The 22,317-nt window shown below is 38.7% G+C and overlaps 1 protein-coding gene across 4 annotated transcripts in view; it reads left to right on the top strand.

Annotated features, from left to right (window-relative positions):
- The window catches only part of Nrxn1 (neurexin 1), a 1,024,002-nt gene that overhangs the window by 482,192 nt on the left and 519,493 nt on the right, over positions 1–22,317 (top strand). For all 4 annotated transcript variants that reach the window (XM_013018013.1, XM_013018015.1, XM_013018014.1 and 1 more), the window contains 2 exons: positions 1,615–1,996; positions 3,561–3,751. In XM_013018013.1, coding sequence (XP_012873467.1) covers positions 1,615–1,996; positions 3,561–3,751 — 573 coding nt within the window. The remainder of the gene's footprint in view (positions 1–1,614; positions 1,997–3,560; positions 3,752–22,317) is intronic.

The raw sequence follows: 22,317 nt of genomic DNA, 5'->3' as shown, positions 1-22,317 counted from the left end.
TTTTCTCCCAAAAAGTACATAGAGAAATCAAAGCCAAACGATTTCAAAAAGTAGCCAGGATGACTGGAGTGACGTTATAAAGGATTAAAAACTCATAAAGATGCTTGAAAAGCAAGTAGAGCTAAGCATAGTGCAGGGTTTTATACTTTACACCAATGATTTTAAAAATGTTACAGTCACTGAATTAACAGCCCGTTTTTCTTACACAACGATGAGCACACTGTTTTATAAGTTGTTTACAAGCAATTCTTTAAGACACTTTGCACTATTTTACTATTTTGATGAACTAGGTGAAGCCTTGTCAAATCGGGGGCCCACATTGGTGGGTGGTCAATGAGCAGTACACCTAGGGAAGATGGTTCAGTCAGTACTTTTTCTCCACTTCTCCTTCTTAGATTAGCCTGAACTCATATTTTCATTATTATCATGGGTGACAGGACAGGGTAAGCTTGATAAATTTTCCAATTATGCCAAATTGGGCAGGGCATCTAGCCAAGAAATTGACTGGAAGAACTTGATTGCAATTTAAGTGATCTTTTGAAAGTGCAGCACACAGGGAGCAGTGTAATTAGACAACAACAAGATGCTGAGACTGAGCCATGAGCAAAAAGAATCTCTTATTTGTATAGTGCTGTCCCATTTAGAAAACAAATTCACACCTTTGTTTGATGTTACTCCAACATGCTCAGGAAGGCAGAAATGGAATGAGGTTGGGAGACAAATATGCCAGGATGGGGGCCTAAGTTAAAAAGTTAATTACTAATAAATCTACAACTAAGCTTTGCACTAGGATGTGTCAAGATTAAAAATGTGGTGATATGGATTAATTTTGCTGGTATTCTCAACATTGTATGTACTTCAAAGCAGAATACTTTTCTCAGATTGGTTATCCAAAACCAGAAGGAATATGGGTGGCATCAGTTCAAAGATTAGACTTTCTAATGTGTCTGGAGGACTCGATCATGTAAACACTATCGGTATTAGACAACAGAGGAAAGAGATATTTAAAAGAATGTATATACTGTCAAAAACATGTTTATGGTTCCTCATTCAAAGGACACTCAGTAGTAGCTTAACAGAGTATTTGAAATATATGGGAACATATTTTTTCCTGAAAGAATATAAACAAATGCATCAGCTGATAATGGTGAGTTGTATCAATTTCTAATGGAATTCCTTAAGACAATCATTTCTCAGCATTTTCCCTATCTCTCCTTCCCTCATTCCCTTGCTGCCACCTCCTTTATATTTTTCCTCCCTGTCTTCCTTTCTTCCTCTCTTTCTGTTTATTTCACTTTATAAAAATAATTATGTCACTTTGTCACTGGTTTGATTTTGCTAAGACTAAAATTTGCATAAGAATTAAAATCTGACTTAAAACTTAAGTATATTAGAAATTTAATAATATATAAATAATATATTTTATTTTTATAGTACCATTATCTACATGACCTGATCCCATTATATACATATATATATATATATGTATATATAACTGTAAATGAGCTCTTGGTTTTCTCATATTATACAATATACTATTACTAATGAAGTCTAATCTTGAAAGCATCCTTCAGCCATAAACAATAAATAATATTATATTGTCTTTTCTTTTAGGCCAAATGGCTGGTGACCATACAAGGCTGGAATTCCATAACATAGAGACTGGCATAATCACAGAACGACGATATCTTTCTTCTGTCCCCTCCAACTTCATTGGACACTTACAGAGTCTGACATTCAATGGGATGGCCTACATTGACTTGTGTAAAAATGGTGACATAGATTACTGTGAGCTCAATGCCAGATTTGGCTTCAGGAACATCATAGCAGACCCTGTCACCTTCAAGACCAAATCAAGCTATGTTGCCTTAGCTACATTGCAAGCCTACACTTCTATGCATCTCTTTTTCCAGTTCAAGACAACATCCCTAGATGGACTAATTCTGTACAACAGTGGGGATGGAAATGACTTTATTGTGGTTGAATTAGTGAAAGGGTAAGTAGATGTCTGATCAATGATAAATAAGAAAAAACAAACAACAAAGGAATCGTGGCTCAAATGGTAGAACGGTAGCATTGAATTTTAAAAAAGCTAAGAAATACTACCCAAGACCAACACAAAACAACCAATCAAACCAACCAACAAACAAGGGTTCCTTGTGGACTTCTTTGGGGCCCTTCTCAGAATGTCCTACTCTTTTCCTTTCCCTCTCACATAAACTTGCTATTTGGCTTTAAAAACTTATAAATAAATAAATAGTCGGGACTTCTGTTTCCAAAAATCTATACTAAACAGCATGTTATTAGCTTAGAAAGGAATTGGTCAGAACAAAAGACACACAAATAATGAATTCATTTGTATTGCTTGTTCAATATCTTAAGTAAATATGGATAAAATGCAGTACCTACAGTACCTCATATGAAGTACTGGTAACAACCTCAAGTTCTGATGCTGTTAGGCATCCCATGAAATGCTACTTCTATCATGCATTTCCTGATTGCGCACAATGGAATTTCACAAAGAATTCCTGCAAGTTTGTAGGCCAGTCTGTCCTAAATTAAATAATGAATTCATGAAATTCCACTTCGCTCAAGCTTCGTTTTATGTCATAGTCCCATGAATAATTTGGAAAGAATTTTTAATGAAGATTCTTTGAGAATATGATAGAAAATGGATGTCTTTGTGTGTGTGTGTGTGTGTGTCTGTCTGTCTGTCTGCCTGCCTGCCTGCCTGTCTTGCAGCTTGAACTCAAGGCCTGGGCACTATTCCTGAATGTTTTCACTCAAAATTAGTGGACTTCCCTCTCAGTTATAGCTCCATTTTCAGCTTTTTTGGTAGTTAATCGGTGATCAGGCTCACATCTTTCCTGTCCCTACTGGCTTCAAACTGTGATCTTGAGATCTCAGCTGCTTGAGTATCTAAAATTACAGGTGTGAGCCACCAGTGCTCTCCTTGAATGCCTCTTTTTTTATTTAGAAATTTATTCACTCCCTCACTGAATTATACTGTATATTTATAGTAAGCTAATAGTGCAGCTAGTATTTGCACATCTCTGAACCCTACCAAATCTGAGCCCCACAAACACCAATATAAAACCCTATTGGATACAAATGAATCTGTAAGTCTAACAGAAAACTATCACAATTTCCTAAAATGATTAGTGAAATAGTTCAGGAAAAGCTTTGGAAATTTTGTAAGGCATTTCATCCAGCAATAGATACTTGAGCTAGATTTCTTTGAAAAGTAGGCATATACTCTATTGAAAACAAACAAACAAAAAAGATAGAAGCAGCTGAGAATTGTCCTTTAAGCATCTTTAGCAAAATAAATGAATAAATAAATGGGGAGGGGGCATTATGGATGTGGGAAAACCCTATTGAAAGGAGTTACCTTCTTTGGAAACAATAGTTTATTATTCATCAAATCCATGCTCAGGACTTCATGCAAAGAGGCTACCACATGAAATGAGAAAAAAAATCACCATTTATAGTATCTAGTATAAAAACCCATTAAAATTTCTCAAAGCGATGACCCTTCCCCCATCTCCTCTTCTTTCCAGATACTTACATTATGTATTTGACTTGGGAAATGGTGCTAACCTCATCAAAGGGAGCTCAAATAAACCACTCAATGACAATCAATGGCACAATGTGATGATTTCAAGGGACACCAGCAATCTCCACACCGTAAAGATTGACACGAAAATCACCACGCAAATCACTGCAGGAGCCAGGAACTTAGACCTCAAGAGTAAGTACTGCTCAGTCCGAGGCCGCAGCATCAAACCACATGGTCTCCATTCTAGTGGAAATTCCTTTGCTTAGGGACATATATGTGTAGATCTTCCACAAAATCTGACCAGAATCTCATTTCCAGTTCATATTTAATAATACAACACACAAGCCTCTGTTCTCTCTTGAATGTGGCAAGAACATATGTATTTTTAATAGCTGCTCAGAAAGTACAACACCTAAGAAGGTGTGCGTGATTAAAATTTAACAGGTAAGAAAATGTACTCTCAGTCTTGATATTTGGGAAGAAAAGTAGATAGTCTCAAGTTCCTTAAATCCCACTAGTTTTCACTCAAGGTAAGCAGATGTAGAATGAGCTTCTTGTAGAAGTTATCAGTTTTCTTTTATTGATGAGGTTTCCAGATGTTGCCAGAATGTTTGACCAACATGAGTTCTGAGAATGGCTCCTCCCCAAAGTGTCCCCTGGTGAATTCCATCCCCTATAATACTGGGGGGAAAAGGCTGCTTTTACCAGCTGTTCAGGAAAACTAAACTCATGTTTTTCCACCGTATTGAATCTTGATTATATGATTGTAGGCATATTTTTCTTGGAAAGAGCTATTAATTGAATATTGACAGTATCCCTTACCTTTGATTCAGAATTTAAATACAAGGGAGAGGTAGGAAACACAGAAAGTCAGAAATAACTTTGAATAGAGAAAATAGTCCGAACTAAGTTGAAAAGAGAGTGAACAGTGCTTCACTTTCTACAATTGCAGAATAGATTGACGATCTTTACAGTCCTGGAACATGTGTGGGTTTTTTTTCAGTCTAGCACATAGAATGTATGATCATATCTCTCTCCCTTCTTTTATTGTGGACCTCTTGTTAACTTCAAAGAAAGCCAGTGTAACGATGGAGCTCAGAAAAATAACCCCAAAATTCAAAGGGAGTGCTATTTACCACACTAGGACTCATTCTCTATCTTCTCTCCTGATGGACTATGTCTGCATTCACATTTGGAGCACGCTGTGTTTCACAGGGTGGCCTCAGGTGGTGATTATCACGGTAAAGGATGGAATTAATAAATTTAGTACACTGGCCCAGCCAGCCACCACAATAAAGCAACACAACACCATTCCACATAGGAGATGTCTCAGAGAAGATTCATGAACTTCTCTGGAGACCCTCTGGACCACAATACCATATCAGAGACTAATTGTGGGGGAAAAGCACAGTTCAACACTGGTGGAAGTGTGTTACACACATAGACCCACAGGGTGAAGCACAGACAAAGTGTGAGGCTCTGGGTTACATGTCTCTGGTAAATAAGTAAGCACTGTCTTCTGGGAGGTTTAACATTCACTCATGATTCACAAAAACTCGAAGGAGTGTTTCTGGAAGAGTGGGCAGATGTAGGGGTAGCTTTACACATCTTTGATCCCTACAAAGCTGAATATTCTCTTAACATGGAATGTGTGCTAACTCTGAAAATTTTTAAAAATAAAATGGACATTCCTCATGTTAAAAATAATAAAATTCTCACTTCCACCAACAACATATAATGTCAGACTCTTGGTTGCATTTTTAAAATCTCACACAATTTAAATTGTCCTGGATGGACAATCAGATTCTTCACTCAGGGTGATCCCCTTAAACCTTGTGATGTTTCTAAATGTTTCCAGATGTAGTAGACCTGGCTAAAGTGTGAGAACAAGATCTTATAATTAAATCAGACATACAGTTCAACAGGAACAATAAACCCCACGTAGACTTGTTGTCATAGGAGCCATCCACAAGAGGGGGCACGTGAGTCCCCTTGACTTGACATGTATCTATCTGCCATCCTGGGCTAGCATGTGTGTGGCTGGAGGTACTAGCCAAATGGAGAGTATTGACTTTGTACTCCATTGCCCAGCAGAGCTGGGAGACAAAAGTCATGAGAAGCTTCTGTCCAAAGGACCAGGTGTTCAAGGGCTGAATACAATACCGAGGAGACTAGAACCACATCAGGAACATATCGGGGACACGGAAACAAGGTGTAGCAAGAAGTCCTCATATCTAACAGGGACATCTGAAGGACTAGTAAAAGCAGCTGGGTGTGGTCCTCCTTCCCACCTGGAAGCCCACAAGCATTTAAGTGAAAATTTTTTATATAATATATATACATTATATATTATACTATATGTATGAGAGCTTCTGTGTGAACCCTCATTCTCAAATCAACATGCATGCTAGTCACATAGACTTGAGCCACTCTAAAGGCAGGAATTTTTTTTAAAAAAATAATATGGCCCTATTTGAGCCAATTGTTTAATATTATGGTTATTTTTCCTATAAGTGATACCCTTAAGGAATTAAAATTATTCAGGTTTATTTTGCATCCTGAATGCCTTTGGTTCTGCTCAAAGGGAAGACATTCAACTCAACACATTAGAGCTATGTGTTGTGGTTGTGAAATGTAGCTCTCTGAATCCCATGCCAAGCTAACAGAAGCAGTCATGATCTCAAAGACATGATCAGGAATGCTAAACATTTCTGATTTGGGAGACATCCACTGATCTAAATATCATGTTGCAATCCTCAACCGGTGGATGTTCGATGCCGGGCCAAACTCAAGCTGTCTTTCACCGTTGTATACATTTTGGATTATCTTTTGTGTTAGAGTTTTACTTTTTGTGTTACCAGTCCTCTGTTGAAATCACATTGATCTGCTGAGTGAGGATTCTTTCCCCACCTCACATTACTATACCTTATAAAAGCACTAGAGGGCAGCATAGGGCCACAAACTATGCTGTCTGCTGTTGGTGCTGACATCAACCTACTCCTTGGCTCTGGGAAGCTGATTTTCTTTGTTTCCAGACATCTAAAATTCCACATTTAGCCTCTGCTGTAATGCCTACTTTTGTCGGTGCCTCTGCTTCACTTTATAGACAAAACCGCAGTGTAGACATTTCAAAAGCTGGGAGCTGTGGATTCCATGGGCTCAGAGGGAGATGGGCAGAAATGGACAACACTCTGATCTCCTTTCCCTGAGGGGCGGAAACCCATGCAGGTGGCTTGACCTTGTTCAAATTATCCTTCATGACACGGCCAGGTTCTCAGGGGGCTGTATATCTCTCCCTGCTGATCCAGCTTTGCTTTCATCTTTATTTCCCAGCTGTTTGTGTTCCATTCCGTCTGCCTATTATGTACAAGCTGCACCAGAGGATGAAAGGAGGAACATAAATTTGTTCTCTGGGGTGATTTCTAGCCATAGCTCTCTATTCATTTTGGAACTTCTGAGTCCTGCCCCCTTCAGAGAGGTAACAGGTGGATGTAAATCCTCCTTATACTGCTTCTCTTGTTCCTATATTTAGCGTATTTGTATGTTTGTTATCTGTGTGCTGGGTGAAGGCTCTAACACTTATTGAGTGCCTGCTAACTACTAAATAGATTTAAATGAGGGTAAGGGAGCCTTGCAATTACCCAGGGTTTTGAATTGAGGTCAGTCTTGCTTATCCATTAATGGAGTTCAGGAACAAAAATAGAATTGTTTTCAGTCCTCATCTTCCGTGTGTCCATTTCTTTAGGATATTAACCTGACTTTGTCCTTCAGCAAATTGAGAATAGCTTTCCTTGATGGGGTAAAAGTAAAGATTCTTGGGTGCATAGTACATAGTGCCCTCAGGTGGTCATTATGTAAAACTACATAAAATGGATCATTTCAAATGTAGGTCAACTCAGTACTTTGTCTAGTCTTCTTTCTCTATACTCTCACCCCCAATTCTTTTCCTCCACGGGCTTTAAATCTTGTGCTACCTCACAATCTGTGTTTTCCTTAACCATCCCTACATCACTCCTTTAGTTTCAGCCTGTAGCTTACTTCCTGGCATCTACATCCTAAGTCACTAAATAGTTCCTATGTCCAGAAACAAATGCCAGGGATTTTCGGTCAAACAGACTCCAACTCCAAGCAAAGGTCTGAAGATAGATTGAATTCTTGGTCTTTACTTTTTGATTTCAGATTACTTCATCATACAGCTAGCTACCTTGTCTAGTATTCTCATTTTCTTACTCTTTCTGAACTATATTAGAAAAAAATGTGTGTATATATATGCATATATATATATATATATATACAGTCAGTTGACCCTATTCTATTCAGAAATTCTAATCAAGTTTAAACATGCCTGCACTTTGTGCATTCAGTCCATAGGACATCTATAGATATTTGCCTTGCCTAGATATTCATTCAAAGAGGAAATGTTCAGAGAAATGTTTGACTTTGAACTTGGCATTTGAGCAGGATATGACATTAAAAATGAAAGCAGGGCCTGTTGGATAGGCTGTCTTCAACATATTTCTTATTTGTAAGGAATGGGATTTGCCAACATTGCTGCCGTTTGAGCAATGTTAATAAAAGGGTGCATTGGGAAGAAATCATTTCAGCCACTGATGAATGAGGCAACCAGAGAATGAGAAGTTTGTGCTTAAAACCTTCTCTGAACTCCATTTCCTCACCTTTATAAAAGCCTTGAGACCCTCTCTTTCCTGGCTGCTGGCCTTGCCTCTAGGGAACTTCTGTTGGCTTCCTAAGTCCTCTGCTCCTCCCTCCTTTTCCATGTTGGGACTTTACCTATTGCTTTTATCCCTGGGTATTCTTCCATTTCTGCCTGCGTTAGGCTTCATATGACTTTCAAATTTCTCAAAGACAGGATTTAATGTGAGTAAACGAGTAATCACTTTCTCTAGAAAGTAACATGGCAGGCTTTTGCTCTGCTGTTGGGGATGGGCGCTCTTCTTTATAACAATTGGCTGTATCTACACAGGTTGATTTTAATGGTATAAAGTGAAAAACCTCCAGAAAAGGAATCTCTCTATAGCTTCTCAGCGAGAAGCAGTGTATTCTGCTCCTTTGTAATGACCCTAAATGCAAGGTAGACTGGGGGGGGGGGGCCGGAAATGGTTTTAAACAAGACAGTGGAGTTTACAGAGCACTGTACGATTCTCCTTTGCTAGGCTGGAGATGGGGCTCAGTGGTAGAGTACCTCATGTGCAAAGCCCTGAAAATCAAAATTAAAATTTGATATTGACTTCAATGCAGAGGATGGGCAGAGGCTGGGAGACCACCCAGGAGACAATAACCCTATCACAGAACAAAGGCAATGAGGCTCTGAGTTTGTCAAAGTAATACTTGACATTTCTGCTACTCCTTTTCTCACACAAGAATTGCAGAGCAGTTACTTGAAATTCAATTAGAGACACGAAACCATTGTTTCTCTTCTGACATTTTCATTGCATTCCCAGGCTTTGCAGAAATCAGTTCTAAGCTATTCTCTTAGTATAAAGCCCTTGTCAGTTTGTTTGAATCCATTCTCACCTCCTCCATTCCTGTAAGACATCACATGCACAATTATCTAGGACTTGCGATCCCAGCCATTGGCTGGATAGTCTTTCCTGTTTTCCTGTAATCCTTGGCCAGCTTACACTATTGTTCGTGGAGTTTATGTGCTTTATTCCTTTCTAGCAGTTCTTCCTTTCTGCCTTCTTCTTTCCCCATTTTACTGATTTTGCAACTTTCCTGCACTCAGGACAGATTTCTTTTTTCAACTCCCTCCATCTCTATTTGCAATTTTCTCAGCCACCAGGAGACCACAGGAATGTGGAACAAGATGTATTCTGGAGAATCACTGTTTTGACCAGTTTCTCTAACTCATGAGGGAAATGTGCTCAGGATGAGTTGGTCCACACAGCGAGGCAGCTAGTTAGTTCTCACAGCTGTGGTGAGTCCAGGTGTAAGATAGAGGCTGATTTGCTTGTAGCCACATGTCAGATCTGTGCTGCTGGTGGAGCTTCTGTTTGTGGGGGGGGGGGGAAGGGGAGCTCCTGGAAAGCTGAATCCAGTGTTAAATGTCTTTCAGGATGGCACCAGTGTGTCATGTCGCAATGTGGTGATTAGGTGAACTAGCAGGAATTGTGGCATTGGCAGAGTCAGTGGTTCACCTCTCTAATCTCAGCTCTTGAGAGGTGAGCACAGAGGATCTCATGTGTAAGCCTAGCCAATGGCTACCTAGTGAGGGTGAGGTCCTATCTCAAACAGAACAATGGTAAGTAAATGAGAGACAATAAAAAAAGAAAAAAAGAGTGGTAGGTTTTGTGGGATGGAGCAGCAGAAGCTTGAAGGGACTTGGAGTTGTGAAGGGCAGGGACTGGCTCCCGCCCTCCTCCAATGACAAACCTTCCCTGCTGACCTCTCAGCCAATGCCAGCAGTGACACTGATCTGTCTCTGCTAGTTTGTGTTTTATAGTCAGAAGCTCCTAGGTCATGTGGCAAAGCAAGGTTGACAACATCTCTGTCGTTCAAGAACAATTTGCATCTTTGTGGTTTCCGAGGTTCTCAGACTTCTCTCTGGGCTGAAGAGAAAAATCAGCTGAAGCTATCTGGAATCCTTATTCCAACTACTCTCTATGGAAGTGCCACAGAGAATGATCCAGGAACCCAACAGCAAGTAAAAGGGAAGTTTAAGTGGGCCTCATGGAAACCTATTCAGCAAAGCTGTTGGTCCCAGTAGTATTGCTGCACCTCTGGGTGTCTTGTTCTTTTCCTTGTTTGCACAGTGACTTTCCAAATGACCTCTCCAGACCTGGCTGTCCAGGCCCTATCCAGAAATTCATCCAAATACCCCCCCAAAAAAGGGCTCCCTTGAGTTTAGGACCCCTATGCGAACTTCTCAGTAAAGCACCTTTAATTGAGATAGCTGGCCGTCCTGTGACCGGGAGGAGTAAGGAGTGAACCACAGACCAAACTCACATACTACAGTTATCGATCTATCAATGGCTGTCTTGTGTGCAGAATCAAGGGGAGAGGTTGACTGAACCCAGGAACAGTGGTTGAGGGGCAAGGATAAAGTCTAAAGTCATGAAGATGACGATGAGCTGAGCACCGTATGGCACTGTAATATTCAGAGGACACACTTATTAATGCTTCAGCGAGCAGCACATTTTCTTGCTGGGGATGAGACAAGATTGACCTGCTGTCATACAGTAGCAATATATAGGATGGAAAAGCCAGGAGGCAGCAAAGTAAATATTAAACTAGAACACCGATAGTCATATTAAATGGTCATAATTACATTAACAATTTCCGAGGGCTTATCATATCCTAGGAATGATTATGTTTATTCATGAGACCTCATTTAATTCTCTACACCAACTGCACATTATTTGACACTCCAGGGTTTCTAACAATATGGGGAACTCCGAATGCTCACCTGGCTCTGACTGGAGTTGACAACCTCCCTTAACTATAGGGAAAGAAGAAAAGCCCCTCTGGAGGGCCTAGGGTTCTTAGAGGATGCTAGTGTGACATCAGTCTGCATCTCTAAGATGGTGCCTTGTTCTTCCTCTACCCTCACTCCCAACTCTTTACCCTTCTGTTCCCAACCCAGACATTCCTTACATCTTCCTTGGAGTTCTATAACTGTAAAAAAAAAAAAAAAGACTTCAAACACTTAAGGTTCAGTACTCATGTGATATTTCGATACCACCAAAATCTTGGAGGTTATCAATTTGCTAGGCATGGCTCCATCTATTTTTCAGAAACCTGAGGGTCTGTTGCATAATTATTTGCATTTTTACTGGTATATACATATGAATCATACACAGAAACTGAGTGTCTTCATTGGAGGGCCTAGGTCTTGGATCTGTCTCTCTCTCTATCTTTTTTTTTCCATTACAACATTCTTTTTATGCAAGCTAATCTGAGATGCCATGTAAATGGGTCACTGCAAAATGCAGCAATTTAATTTTTCTCCAACTAAAATAAGACACAAACCAGCATGATCTCACTTCTATTAACTTGGATCTGCCTTTATTCTCTGTTCAAAGATATAATAAATTACCTTCATCATTGCAATTATTACCAATGCTGTCAGGTACTGAGTGCCTAAATTTCAGACACCATGTTAAAGGCTTATATATGAAAGTATTGCATGAAATAAGCCTTTTTTAATATAAGAAAGCCATAGTATTTTTTTAATCAAGCCATCACTTTAAGAGATATTGTATTAGGTCTTTAATCCAAATACTGACTTAGATGATATGTAAAAATTTTAGGTTGAAGACAGTCTGAAATTATTTTATATTATAAAATCAAATATTCTTCCAAAATGTTTTTTTTTTTAAAAAAAGGCCAATGTTAAACCTTAGCCAACATTCAGGATTGAAGCTGTAGTCTTCATTGGCCAGTCACCAGCTATAGAAGGGCAAGTTCACACTTCTTCCCCTTCCTGGGAATTTATGACTACGGATATCAGTGGACATCCGGGAGCCAGTCTGGAAGCTCTGTGAAGCTCCGTCCTTCTCTCATGGCTCTATCCTGTGTTATCCAATGCTGTCCTGATAGTCACTCCATTTTAACCCCAGTGGATGGGTGATTCCTGCCAATTACCGCTGCTGTCTTTGCAGACAGGTCCCCTGGCATGGTTCCCCTCTGTCCATGAGGAATTTCCCTGAGACCTTTTCACCTTTGCCTTGGAATTGTGGCCCATCCTCAATGCTCCTGTTTCTCTTCCATGGTCCCAAAACATTAAAGTGTCCGCACCACTTCCACATTCCTCAAATGAAGGGAGCGAAAAGCCTGTTCTACAGGAAAGTTTCTAGGAGCTCTCTCTTCTCAAGTCTTCTCTTTGGAGGCTGGTGAAGGCTAGCTCGTTACACAGGAAGGGCTACTTCAAAAATAATCTTTTTTAAAAATAATTTTGTTGTCAAGGTGATATACAGAGAGGTAACAGTCACATATGTAAGGTTGTGAGTACATTTCTTATTGAACTTGTTCCTCCCTCCCTCATTTTTCTACTACTTTCCTTCCTCCTGTCCCCCCAAGTTGTACAGTTCATTTCCAACATATTGTCTTGTTTGTATCACTGTTGCATTGGGTTGTCCTTTGTCCTTTGTCTTACATTTTGTTGTTCCCTTCCCTTTCCTAATTTAGATAAATATAGATATAGATATCTATCTATCTATATATATATATATGCATATGTATTGCCCATAGTACCAAAATCAAATACAGTGGCAACAGGGGATTAAACCATAGAGGTAAAAAACACAAAAGAAAAAAGAAAATCACATAATACACTAAAAACAAAAAAAAAGCCTCTTTTCCATGTCTTGGGTAACTATTGATCCACATCTGCTGATCTGCTAGGATTATCCTAGTATATATACACAATGGAATCCTGACATCACCTCTCTCATAAGGAAATGAAAAGACTTGGAAAAAAATCATATTAAGTGAAGTAAGCCAGACCCAAAAGTATTATAAACTGTGATGATGCATGCCTATAGGCTAGCACTTGTGATACTGAAACAGATGAATTGTGAAGCCACGCTGGGCCTCAGAGTAAGATGCTGTCTCAAAAACAAAAACAAAAACACCAAAAAAAACCCTGCAAAAACGAATCTAAATTTAAAAATCCCAGGCATTGTTTCCATTAGTTTTAGTTATTATAGCTACGATATTTTTACTCTGTTGTTATTTTTGTTAAGGTGTTCTTGATGTGGCTAAGAAGATCTCAGACTAGAGAACAAGGTTCTTACTTTATCCCTTTGTAATTTCACATCTGGGTATCCTTCTCCCATTCACATTGTCTGATATCTAATGTGTTGCCAAATCAAGGAGAATTTACTTGAATTCTATTTCACAGTAGGGTGTGTTAGCCCTTACAACAAGTAGGTGAATAAAATATGAATGCTACCATTTTTAAGACTCAAAAATATTAAGTGAGGTCTGGGAAGGTGGCTCAGTGGTAGAGCATTTGCCTTGCATGCATGAGGCCCTGGGTTCGATTCCCCAGCACCACATAAGCAAAAAGAAAAAAGCTGGAAGTGGCACTGTGGCTCAAGTGGTAGAGCGCTAGCCTTGAGCTGAAGAGCTGAGTGAGGGACAGCACCCAGGCCCAGAGTTCAGGCCCCACGACCGGACCCAAAAAAAAAAAATGTTAAGTGAGTTGCCAATTCTTTTTTATTTTTTGTCAGTACTGGTGTTTGTGCTCAGGGCCTCATGTTTACATTCTTGACTTGCACACTACCAGTTGAGCCATGACTCCTGCCCTGCTTTTGTGTTAATTATTTTGGAGATGGAGCCCAGTGGATTTTTCTGCCTGGAGTGACTGTGAAGATGATTCTCCAGATCTCAGCCTCCCAAATAGCAAGGATTACAAACATGAGCTACTAGACCCAAGCTTCTTACATTGCACAACATCACAGAAAATTCTGAAGCCAAATCTATAATATTATTTAAATATTACTATCTGGTTCTGTTTACATATTTAAAGACATATCAATGCATATCTAAGTTGAATGAAATGAAATGGTTTCTCTTCTTTAATACCTAAGTTTCAAACTTGTAAATTACTAACATATAGATATAGAGTGCTAAAAATTTCATTTCTCATCACTAGAAAAAAACCAATACATATTTCAACTCTCATTATTTATATAGAGATACAGAAATTTCAGGAAAAATACCAGGTTTTCATAGGTGCTATTACTCATCTGCTATTTACAAATGTCTGCTAATTTCAAGCACAGTCATTATAAAGTTATGTTACTTGTTTTATCCCTGCGATTGAAAATAAATTAAGTGAAAGTAGGAAAAATGGAGGGAAATATACTGAGGGAGTCAGAGCCTTAGATGCCAACATTCTTCTGGCTCTGTTGCTATATTGTCTTGGGCAAGTAGCTTATATTTCAGGTTGCTTTGTTCAAACTTCAGGTTGGGACAGTGCTAACCCCCTCACCATTGTCACGTGTTGCTGTGAGAACCAATGGAAAATGAGATGCCAACACTAAGTTTCTATCCTCCTGGAAGCTAGAACAATATGTGTGGGGTTTGGAATCTCTGTAAACCCACCCTCAGTCTCATAGAATACCATGCAGTTAAAGGAAAATGAAGCAGTTGGTCATGGGATAGGGGAAAAAAGAGAAAAGGTAAAAAAAAATGTATCTAGTGTTCATGTAAAGGTGAATTTGAAAATTTATAGCCGTAAGATGAAGCTAGCCTGGCGTGAATTAACATACCCAAATTCACACCCCATCTGCCACTGTGTCACCAGTCCATAGAAGATTTAAAAGAAGATGGATTACACACACATAAGCAAACACACCCATAGCAATTTCATTTTATTATTTCTCACTTAGTATTCCCACCGGGTTCGCCTCACAGTCTGTTAGCCAAACACACAAACAAAATCTGTTTTTATGTTGTATAATTTAGAATATTATTTTTCACAAAGAAACAAAAAGAAAATTCCTCTTTAGGCAATTATATTGGCAACTTCCAACAAGAAACAAAAATTCAGAATGGAGAGCATTCTTCATTCTGTCCATAAAAAATAACAAACATATTAACTCTCAAAGGATTGCTGTAAAAATATGTGAATGTCTGCCTTCAAGTGTTATTGAATTTCCCCTCCCCTCACCATGTACCTGTCATACCTAGGTAATAGAACTCCCTTGGTCCAGTGATGCATGCAGGTTCCTAATTCAATTCTTGTGAGAAGCAATTGAAAAGTAGCTGCTATACCTAAAAATCAAATTCTGGTGTCTGTCATAAGAATTTCCCTTGCTAATCAAGAACTTGAATACCCCATATATATATATATATATATATATATATATATATATATTAGAAACAAAATGACTTCTTTTCCCTCCCATGGTCTGACTCAACTTACAGGAGAATTTCTTATTATTCCAGGAATCAGTTAACTTTCTGGGACTCTTGTTAATCATGATTAATGTTACTCCTCCAACTTGTCCCAGCTCTTGAAGTTTCCTGTATCTTGTAAGTAACGTTACTGAGCAATGGTTCAATTGCCCACTTTGGGTTTACAGTGTAGATTAAGTGGAAATGACTGTAGTTTAAGGTCATCAGACTTTCAGCCAGACTCTGGAATACTATGGCATTGTTTTCATGGCTACAGCAGTATCTGTGACGCATGTCCATGGTAAGCTCTCCTCAGCTGTAGCTGGTGAACCATAGATAGATAGCTTGTGTCCAGGATAAGCTTTTCTCATCTGGTATGCAAACCCAGTAAAACAATACTTGAGGTGCTGGTTAAAGTTTGGGGTATTATGTCATACTACTGTCAGCTATTATAATGATAAGGTCAGTGCTATCAGTTTTGCTTTTGACCATGGCAATGCTTGAGGCCAATGAACAAGGATTTAAAGCAGTGCAGTGATCCGGGCTCACCCAGAGAGGCTTAAATTCTGTTGTCTCTGGTTTTTGTGAAACATGAAGGCTTCCTTGTTTGTTTGTGTTTGTTTCATGTTAACTTAAACAATACAATGTGGATATGAGGACCTAGTATAGCATCTCGAACACCTGCTTCTGGCAAGCAGTAAAAAAAAAATAGTAGTAGTTTAATTAAAGAAAAAAACATAACCCTAGAAGTCTTTGATGGTTGCTGAAAGACTAGATGATGTGAGGCCCCTTTAAACCAATAGAAAGTCAGGAAAGGAATGGCCACACCATTAGGACAGAGTATCAGGGATCCACAAAACTGGCTAGGTGTTCTGTGGCCAAGTAAATGCATAACTCTCATTGCAATCTAACAGCCACAGAGAGATAAGCCTGAAGAGACTAAACTGTCCATTGTGTGAAGCAGAGGCTTCAAGAGTGAGGTCCTGTCTAAATATAAAGCATCTCTAACAATGGCAGAATGGTCAGAAACAGAATGAGGTAACAGGCCAGGATAGGCTCAAATTCCCTTTCCCACAAAAATGTGTGCTCTTACTTTGACTGCAAAAAGAAGTTCGTAAATGAATTCTCATTACCATACATTAGTATGTCATCATGTGTTTACATTTCCCTATAAAAATTGGGACTAAAATCATATTTATCTATAATTGAGTAAAACGAATGTACTACCAAAGGAATATTTGGATATCCAAATCATATTTCAATCCTAGCCAACAGAGTAGATAGGATTTTGAAATTCTATATGGGCAAAAGAAAGATATTCATGACAGAAGTAGTGTGCATTGTAGAGAATGGTGGTGTGGCAGGAAAATTCAGGTTTAGGGACTTGACAATAACCAAGTTTGGCTGAAAATCAGGGAACAGGGAAAGAGTGAATAATCACAATCCTCTGTCCTGCACAAATTCCTCTGGCTGGGAAAAAAAGTTCAAAGTTTAGCAAAAGACTTTTTAGGTCAGTCATGGAGCTTGGACTCTGGGCCTGGGTACTGTCCCTCAGCAATTCAGCTCAAGGCTAGCACTCTACCACTTGAGTTACAGTGCTAATTCTGGTTTTCTGAGTGGTTTATTGGAGATAAGTGTCTCATGGCCTTTCTTGCCTGGGCTAGTTTGAACCAGGATCCTCAGATATCAGCCTCCTAAGTAGCTAGGATTACAGGCACAAGGCACACACTCAGTGCAAAAGACTGTGAGGTGAGGATAACTTAAAGTTTTGAAGGAAGTTGCATGGAGATAAGGATACCAGATAATACTTACTCCCTGAATGGGAAAATGTAGATTAAAAATGAAATATGGAAAAGAAAATGGAAAACAAATGTCAGAAGTTCTGGCAAAGTTGAACCATCAGTTCTGGCATTAGTTTTATTGTAAAGAAGTAGATATAGAAATAAGTTAAAAATAATTTTGGAATTTTAGTCAGGGGAGCACATAGAATAGCTATATGACTGTTAGAAAGCAGGGAAGTTTTAGAGTGATTTCCCAATGCGTGGAAAATGATGGTTTGAATTTACATTGCACTAGGAATCCAAGGCATGCCTAGGAACAAGTATTTATAGGTTGCTGTGGGGTTAAACACTCATATATACTAAGGAAGATGTAACATGTTTGCAGGTAAGGGACAATGAATGATTCAAACTGGTGAGCAGCATAGACTTTCTAAAATTAGCCTACTTGTGTTCAGAGACTTAATAAAGATAGAGTTCTTCTATCTTAAATCTGGTATATTGCATACCTACTTGAATTGTCCCTTTGGATTAAACAATAAATATTTGGTATACTCTGAACTTAGCAACAGTCTTAGATATTATTTTCTGTTCAAGTCTTGTTGTAAAGGTACACTTAGTCTACTAGTAAGTGAATACATGTTAGAGAAACATCCACCTCAACTTCCCATATTTTTGCTGTCAATAATTTAATGTCATGTATTTAAATAGTCACAAGATAGTGCAACTTGGGCTTTTTCTTTTGGAAATACGTTGAGTGAGTGTTTGTTTACCAAAAATTACGAGTGATTTTCTCCTATCTAATAGGGTATGCCATTTATAGAAAGAGGTTTAAATCTAGGTATCTAGATGAGTTCTAATCTGAAAATGTTTCCTCATAGATTTCCAATACAACATTAAAACGCAAGGTCATGATATAAATTTGGGGATGAGACTGTTAACTGAGGAAAAAGAAGACTCCCTTGCTACATAATATGCTCAGAAACTGACCTAGGCAAATAGCTTCTCTTCTACCAGCCAATCCCAACAAGAACAGATAGTAGAGTTACAGTTGCCCAGGTTTTTCTTTTTAAGGTATAACCCTCTCAGAGAGAAGCACCTAGATAGAATAGCCCTTTCTAAAGGAAAGCCAAAAGTACACCAGAGGATATGACTTCATTTTTCCCCCAGAATGATACTTTTAAGAGTTCTTAAGAAGATTCCCTAGAGTCTTAGCTATCCAAATCTACAAAGCAGTTGTCCTTTTTATATAGGCTCTTTTTTAATTAAAAGGAAAGTGAGATGTTTAAGAGGTATACAAAATGCACATATGAATAAACAGGAAAGATGAGTCAAAGAACTAATTATGCCTTGACACTTGCATCCTGCTACTGTACTGCAGAGCCGAGATTCTGCTCTAATTGTCTTGTACTCCCTTTTGTAAGAGAAAAGAAAGCCTCTCCCAACGCTTATTTTATCTATTTGTGCTGATGGTTCCAGTGGATTCTCCTGAACCCCCATCTGTGTTCCTCAAATGCCTGGATAGACTGAGTGGGTCCCTCACAGTACATACTTGTCCAAATGGTACATTTCATGTTAGATTACAAGGGCATCCTCCTCCTGAGAATTTCCTAATTTCCTAGCCTTCCTGGCCTCTGTCTTTGGACTCTCATTATTTTTCCTAGGAAGTAGTTAGTTCTATCATGTTTTATTGATTGTTTTTTACTGAAATTTCTTCCTTGGACTTTACTTATGTACCATTATTTACTAAGTAGCCAAATGTTTTCCTCTTTCAGACCATGATAATCTTTCATTCCCTTTCTTGAGTGCTATATTTATTTTGTGTCATGAAATCTGTTCTGTGCCCCATGTCTAGAACCAATGTTTAGGTCATTACCAACTGCCTTCGTTTCGTTGGTCTCAACTCTTCAATCATGTTCCACCTTACAAAGCAAGCTCACAAACGCTTTCATTTCTCTGATTTTCTGAGACACAGTTTGAATCTATAAACTGACCCTGGCTTCATACATAGACTTTGTTTCAAAAAAAATGGTGGGGGGGAAACTCCTGATCTATTTCTATTAAACTAGCAGACACTTAGGAATCAGCTTTCTTGCTTTACTTACCAGGTTTAATACTGCTGGGGTTCAAATCATGTATGTCAGAGTAGCCTCTTAGGCTACTGGACACATTTTAAAGCACACAAATGATTGTGAATTGAATCAAATCAAGTATTTTTTTAAATCCATAAAAGATTTTCAAATTTCACATTTTGTCTCTCCAGTTCCACTAGAAACAGTGGGACAAATTGAACTCGTTCTTCTGAATTTCTCAGGGCACTTGGCACAGAATCCACATGGTGAAAATACACTCTTCACAGACATATTAACACAGCTGTACCATTGGCAGTCATTTGCTGAATACATGGTGCACACACCAACTGCTTTAAATATGTTTTTTATAATCCTCATGGCCTCACCAGGTAAACATTAACTCCATTTCAAATATGAAAAAGGTTGTGTAATTAAACAAGCCCAAGATTGAGGCAGCCATTGATTGGCCCACCAGTTTATAGTCCGATAGAACTAAATAGCATATATACAATTCCCTACTCATGTGTGCCCAACAGCTGGGAAATAGATCATGTGATATCACTTCCAATAATTTGCCAATGACCCTGCAAAGTGTGTGATGCATATATCTTGTGCTAGATATATGATTATGATTAGTATTTAAGAGACTTAAATATTATGAGCTTGGCTACTTTACACATATTCTCTCTTCATCTTCTGCTGAAAATTTTTCCAATCTATTTTTCCTTATCAAGTGTGTATATGGTCTACTTAAAAGAAAGGAGTAACATTCAGGCTGTAGTCTTTTGAAAAGGAGCAACAGGCTAGATTCAACTCTTCAGGGAGCTTGGCTTTTAATGGATGTCCATCTGGGCTGTTATGTACACATGCAGGGTCAGTAAGGAGCAAATCCTCCTTCTTCTGCATAAGACCTCACCTGCAAGGGCCCATTAGTGCTAATGGGTCACTTTCCTTCCATCACTCCTAGGATCAAAAGGAGAAGTTGCATCTTTGATGAGGTGGTAATGGTACCCAGGGCTAAGTCCACTTAAGAGTTTCCTTTGTTCCCTTCCTATGGAAGCCCACCAAGGGACTTGAGACCACTGTCTGCCATGTGAAAAGTTTATAAATACAGTACTAAGTAGGGGAGCTAAGTGCAGCTTCAGTAATGAAAATGCAAACATATCTCTTATTTATAAAGCCAAACTCCTCTGCCTTGATATTGATAAGGCTCATATCCTGCACTACTTGCACTGATATTTTCTGCTCTTTAATGAAACCAGGTGAAGATTATTACTTTTCTTCAATAAGCACTGGTAAGTCTGGTGAATGAGTTTGCTAATAGGAAAACAAGAATTGTGGTAGGATATTGGGAGGTAGAGGAAGGAAGTACATTATTCAATTAGTTCTCTCTGCCTACATAGCATCTTACATTATTTTCTTTTTTACTTTTTTCTTCCATTAACTCATTCAAATTGATAAGTGACACTATTCATTGGCAGCTAATTATGCTTAGAATCTAGTCCTAGGAACATGGAAGAAAGAAAAACATGTGAAAACTTAATATACCTCCTTTAGGAAAATGCAGTGGGAAAGAAGATTGGTTATCTTTAGCTTTCAGTACTAAATTCTACATTTGAAAGCCTAAAAGCCGAGGCTGGAATTCTTCATTCAATTTCACACCATCGCCCAATTTATTAGGCCAGGATTTTCTTATTAATTTGGTTCAACAAATGAAGACAAGGGACATGTCCTTGCATTGATATTTGACATGTGAAAGTGTAAACTCAGCCCACATTCTCTCATATCCAAGGTAGTTAAATTTAACTTCCTATAACTCGCCTTGCTATCTATTTGAGCTCTGATTGTTGGAACGAGTGAAAATATAACCTTTCTTCTTTCCCTGGAGTTATGTCTAAAATATTCCAGATGAGAAGCAAAGAATTCCAGTTTACTTGCCTTTTGGGAAGTAGAGACAGAAAGAGGTAACATGGAACCTCATCTCAAATATTCCATAGTCACAAGTCAGGGGCCCACTGAATGGTAATGCAGGCTCTTTGTTCTTATGTGCAGGACCATCTCGGGACATGTTCTACTCTCTAGGCCATCAGAGAATGTTTATTCTGTTACTCTCAGGCCACAGTGAGGATAAAAGTTTGGAGCAGTTCTCCAAGCCTCATCCTACATAAATCTACCATATGTCTATTTCTCAAGCATCTCCTTGCTGCTCAGGGCTCTCCTGAGGAAACACACACAGTTGACATCATTCTCCTAAATCTGCCTGTGGCTTTTCTACCCACCAATGCTCGGCCCTTACATTAGAAACCTGGGCCCTCTTTTAAGCATTCACCAGTGACTGTTTCGTGTGATAAAGTGTCTCCAAGTTTTCTACCACTGCCCCACATGGGGTCCAAGAAAGCTCTACTTTCCTCATGCGCATGCTATATTCTGTTTTGTTCCTAGAAGAGACTAGGCTCCTAAGACCCAACTACAGAAAGCTAATTTTATATCTTTGAGTTATGACTCATGTCCTTTTTGAGGTAACTAAAATACAATGGCCTGAAATTTAAATTAGAGAAAAGGCAAAAGAGAATGGAAATGTGGAGACAAAAACTGAATATTTCAAAAGTAGTATCTAGCTTATCTCAGATCAAAGACATATTATCTTTGAATATTGAGGTTAATGGCCAGTAGTCAATAAATCTTCTTTTATTCAAAATGGGGGAAGTAAAAGTATCTAGTACTTTCTATACAAATTATATGGGATCAATGCCAGCCTAATGTAATATAGTTTTACTTAGTACCTTAAAGGCAGCCAATTTCTCAGTTTTTGAGGGTAAACTTATAGACCAGAGCAGTGTATTATGGATCTCTAAGGTTACCCTCTTCATGTTCTGCATTGATAGTTTGCTGGAGTTAATTAATTGCATTTTTTAAATGCCATCCTGATATGGTGACTGATCTGCAGTAGAAACACACATAAAATCAAGTATCGATTATTCTCTCTCTCTCTGTCCCTCTCTCTCTCTCCCTCCCTCTCTCTCTCCCTCTCTCTCTCTCTCTC

Source organism: Dipodomys ordii, unplaced genomic scaffold, assembly GCF_000151885.1.
Source record: "Dipodomys ordii isolate 6190 unplaced genomic scaffold, Dord_2.0 Scaffold37, whole genome shotgun sequence".
NCBI classification, from domain to species: Eukaryota; Metazoa; Chordata; class Mammalia; order Rodentia; family Heteromyidae; genus Dipodomys; species Dipodomys ordii.
The sequence above is the reverse complement of the archived record's forward strand: the minus strand, read 5'-3'. Positions and strand labels throughout refer to the sequence as shown.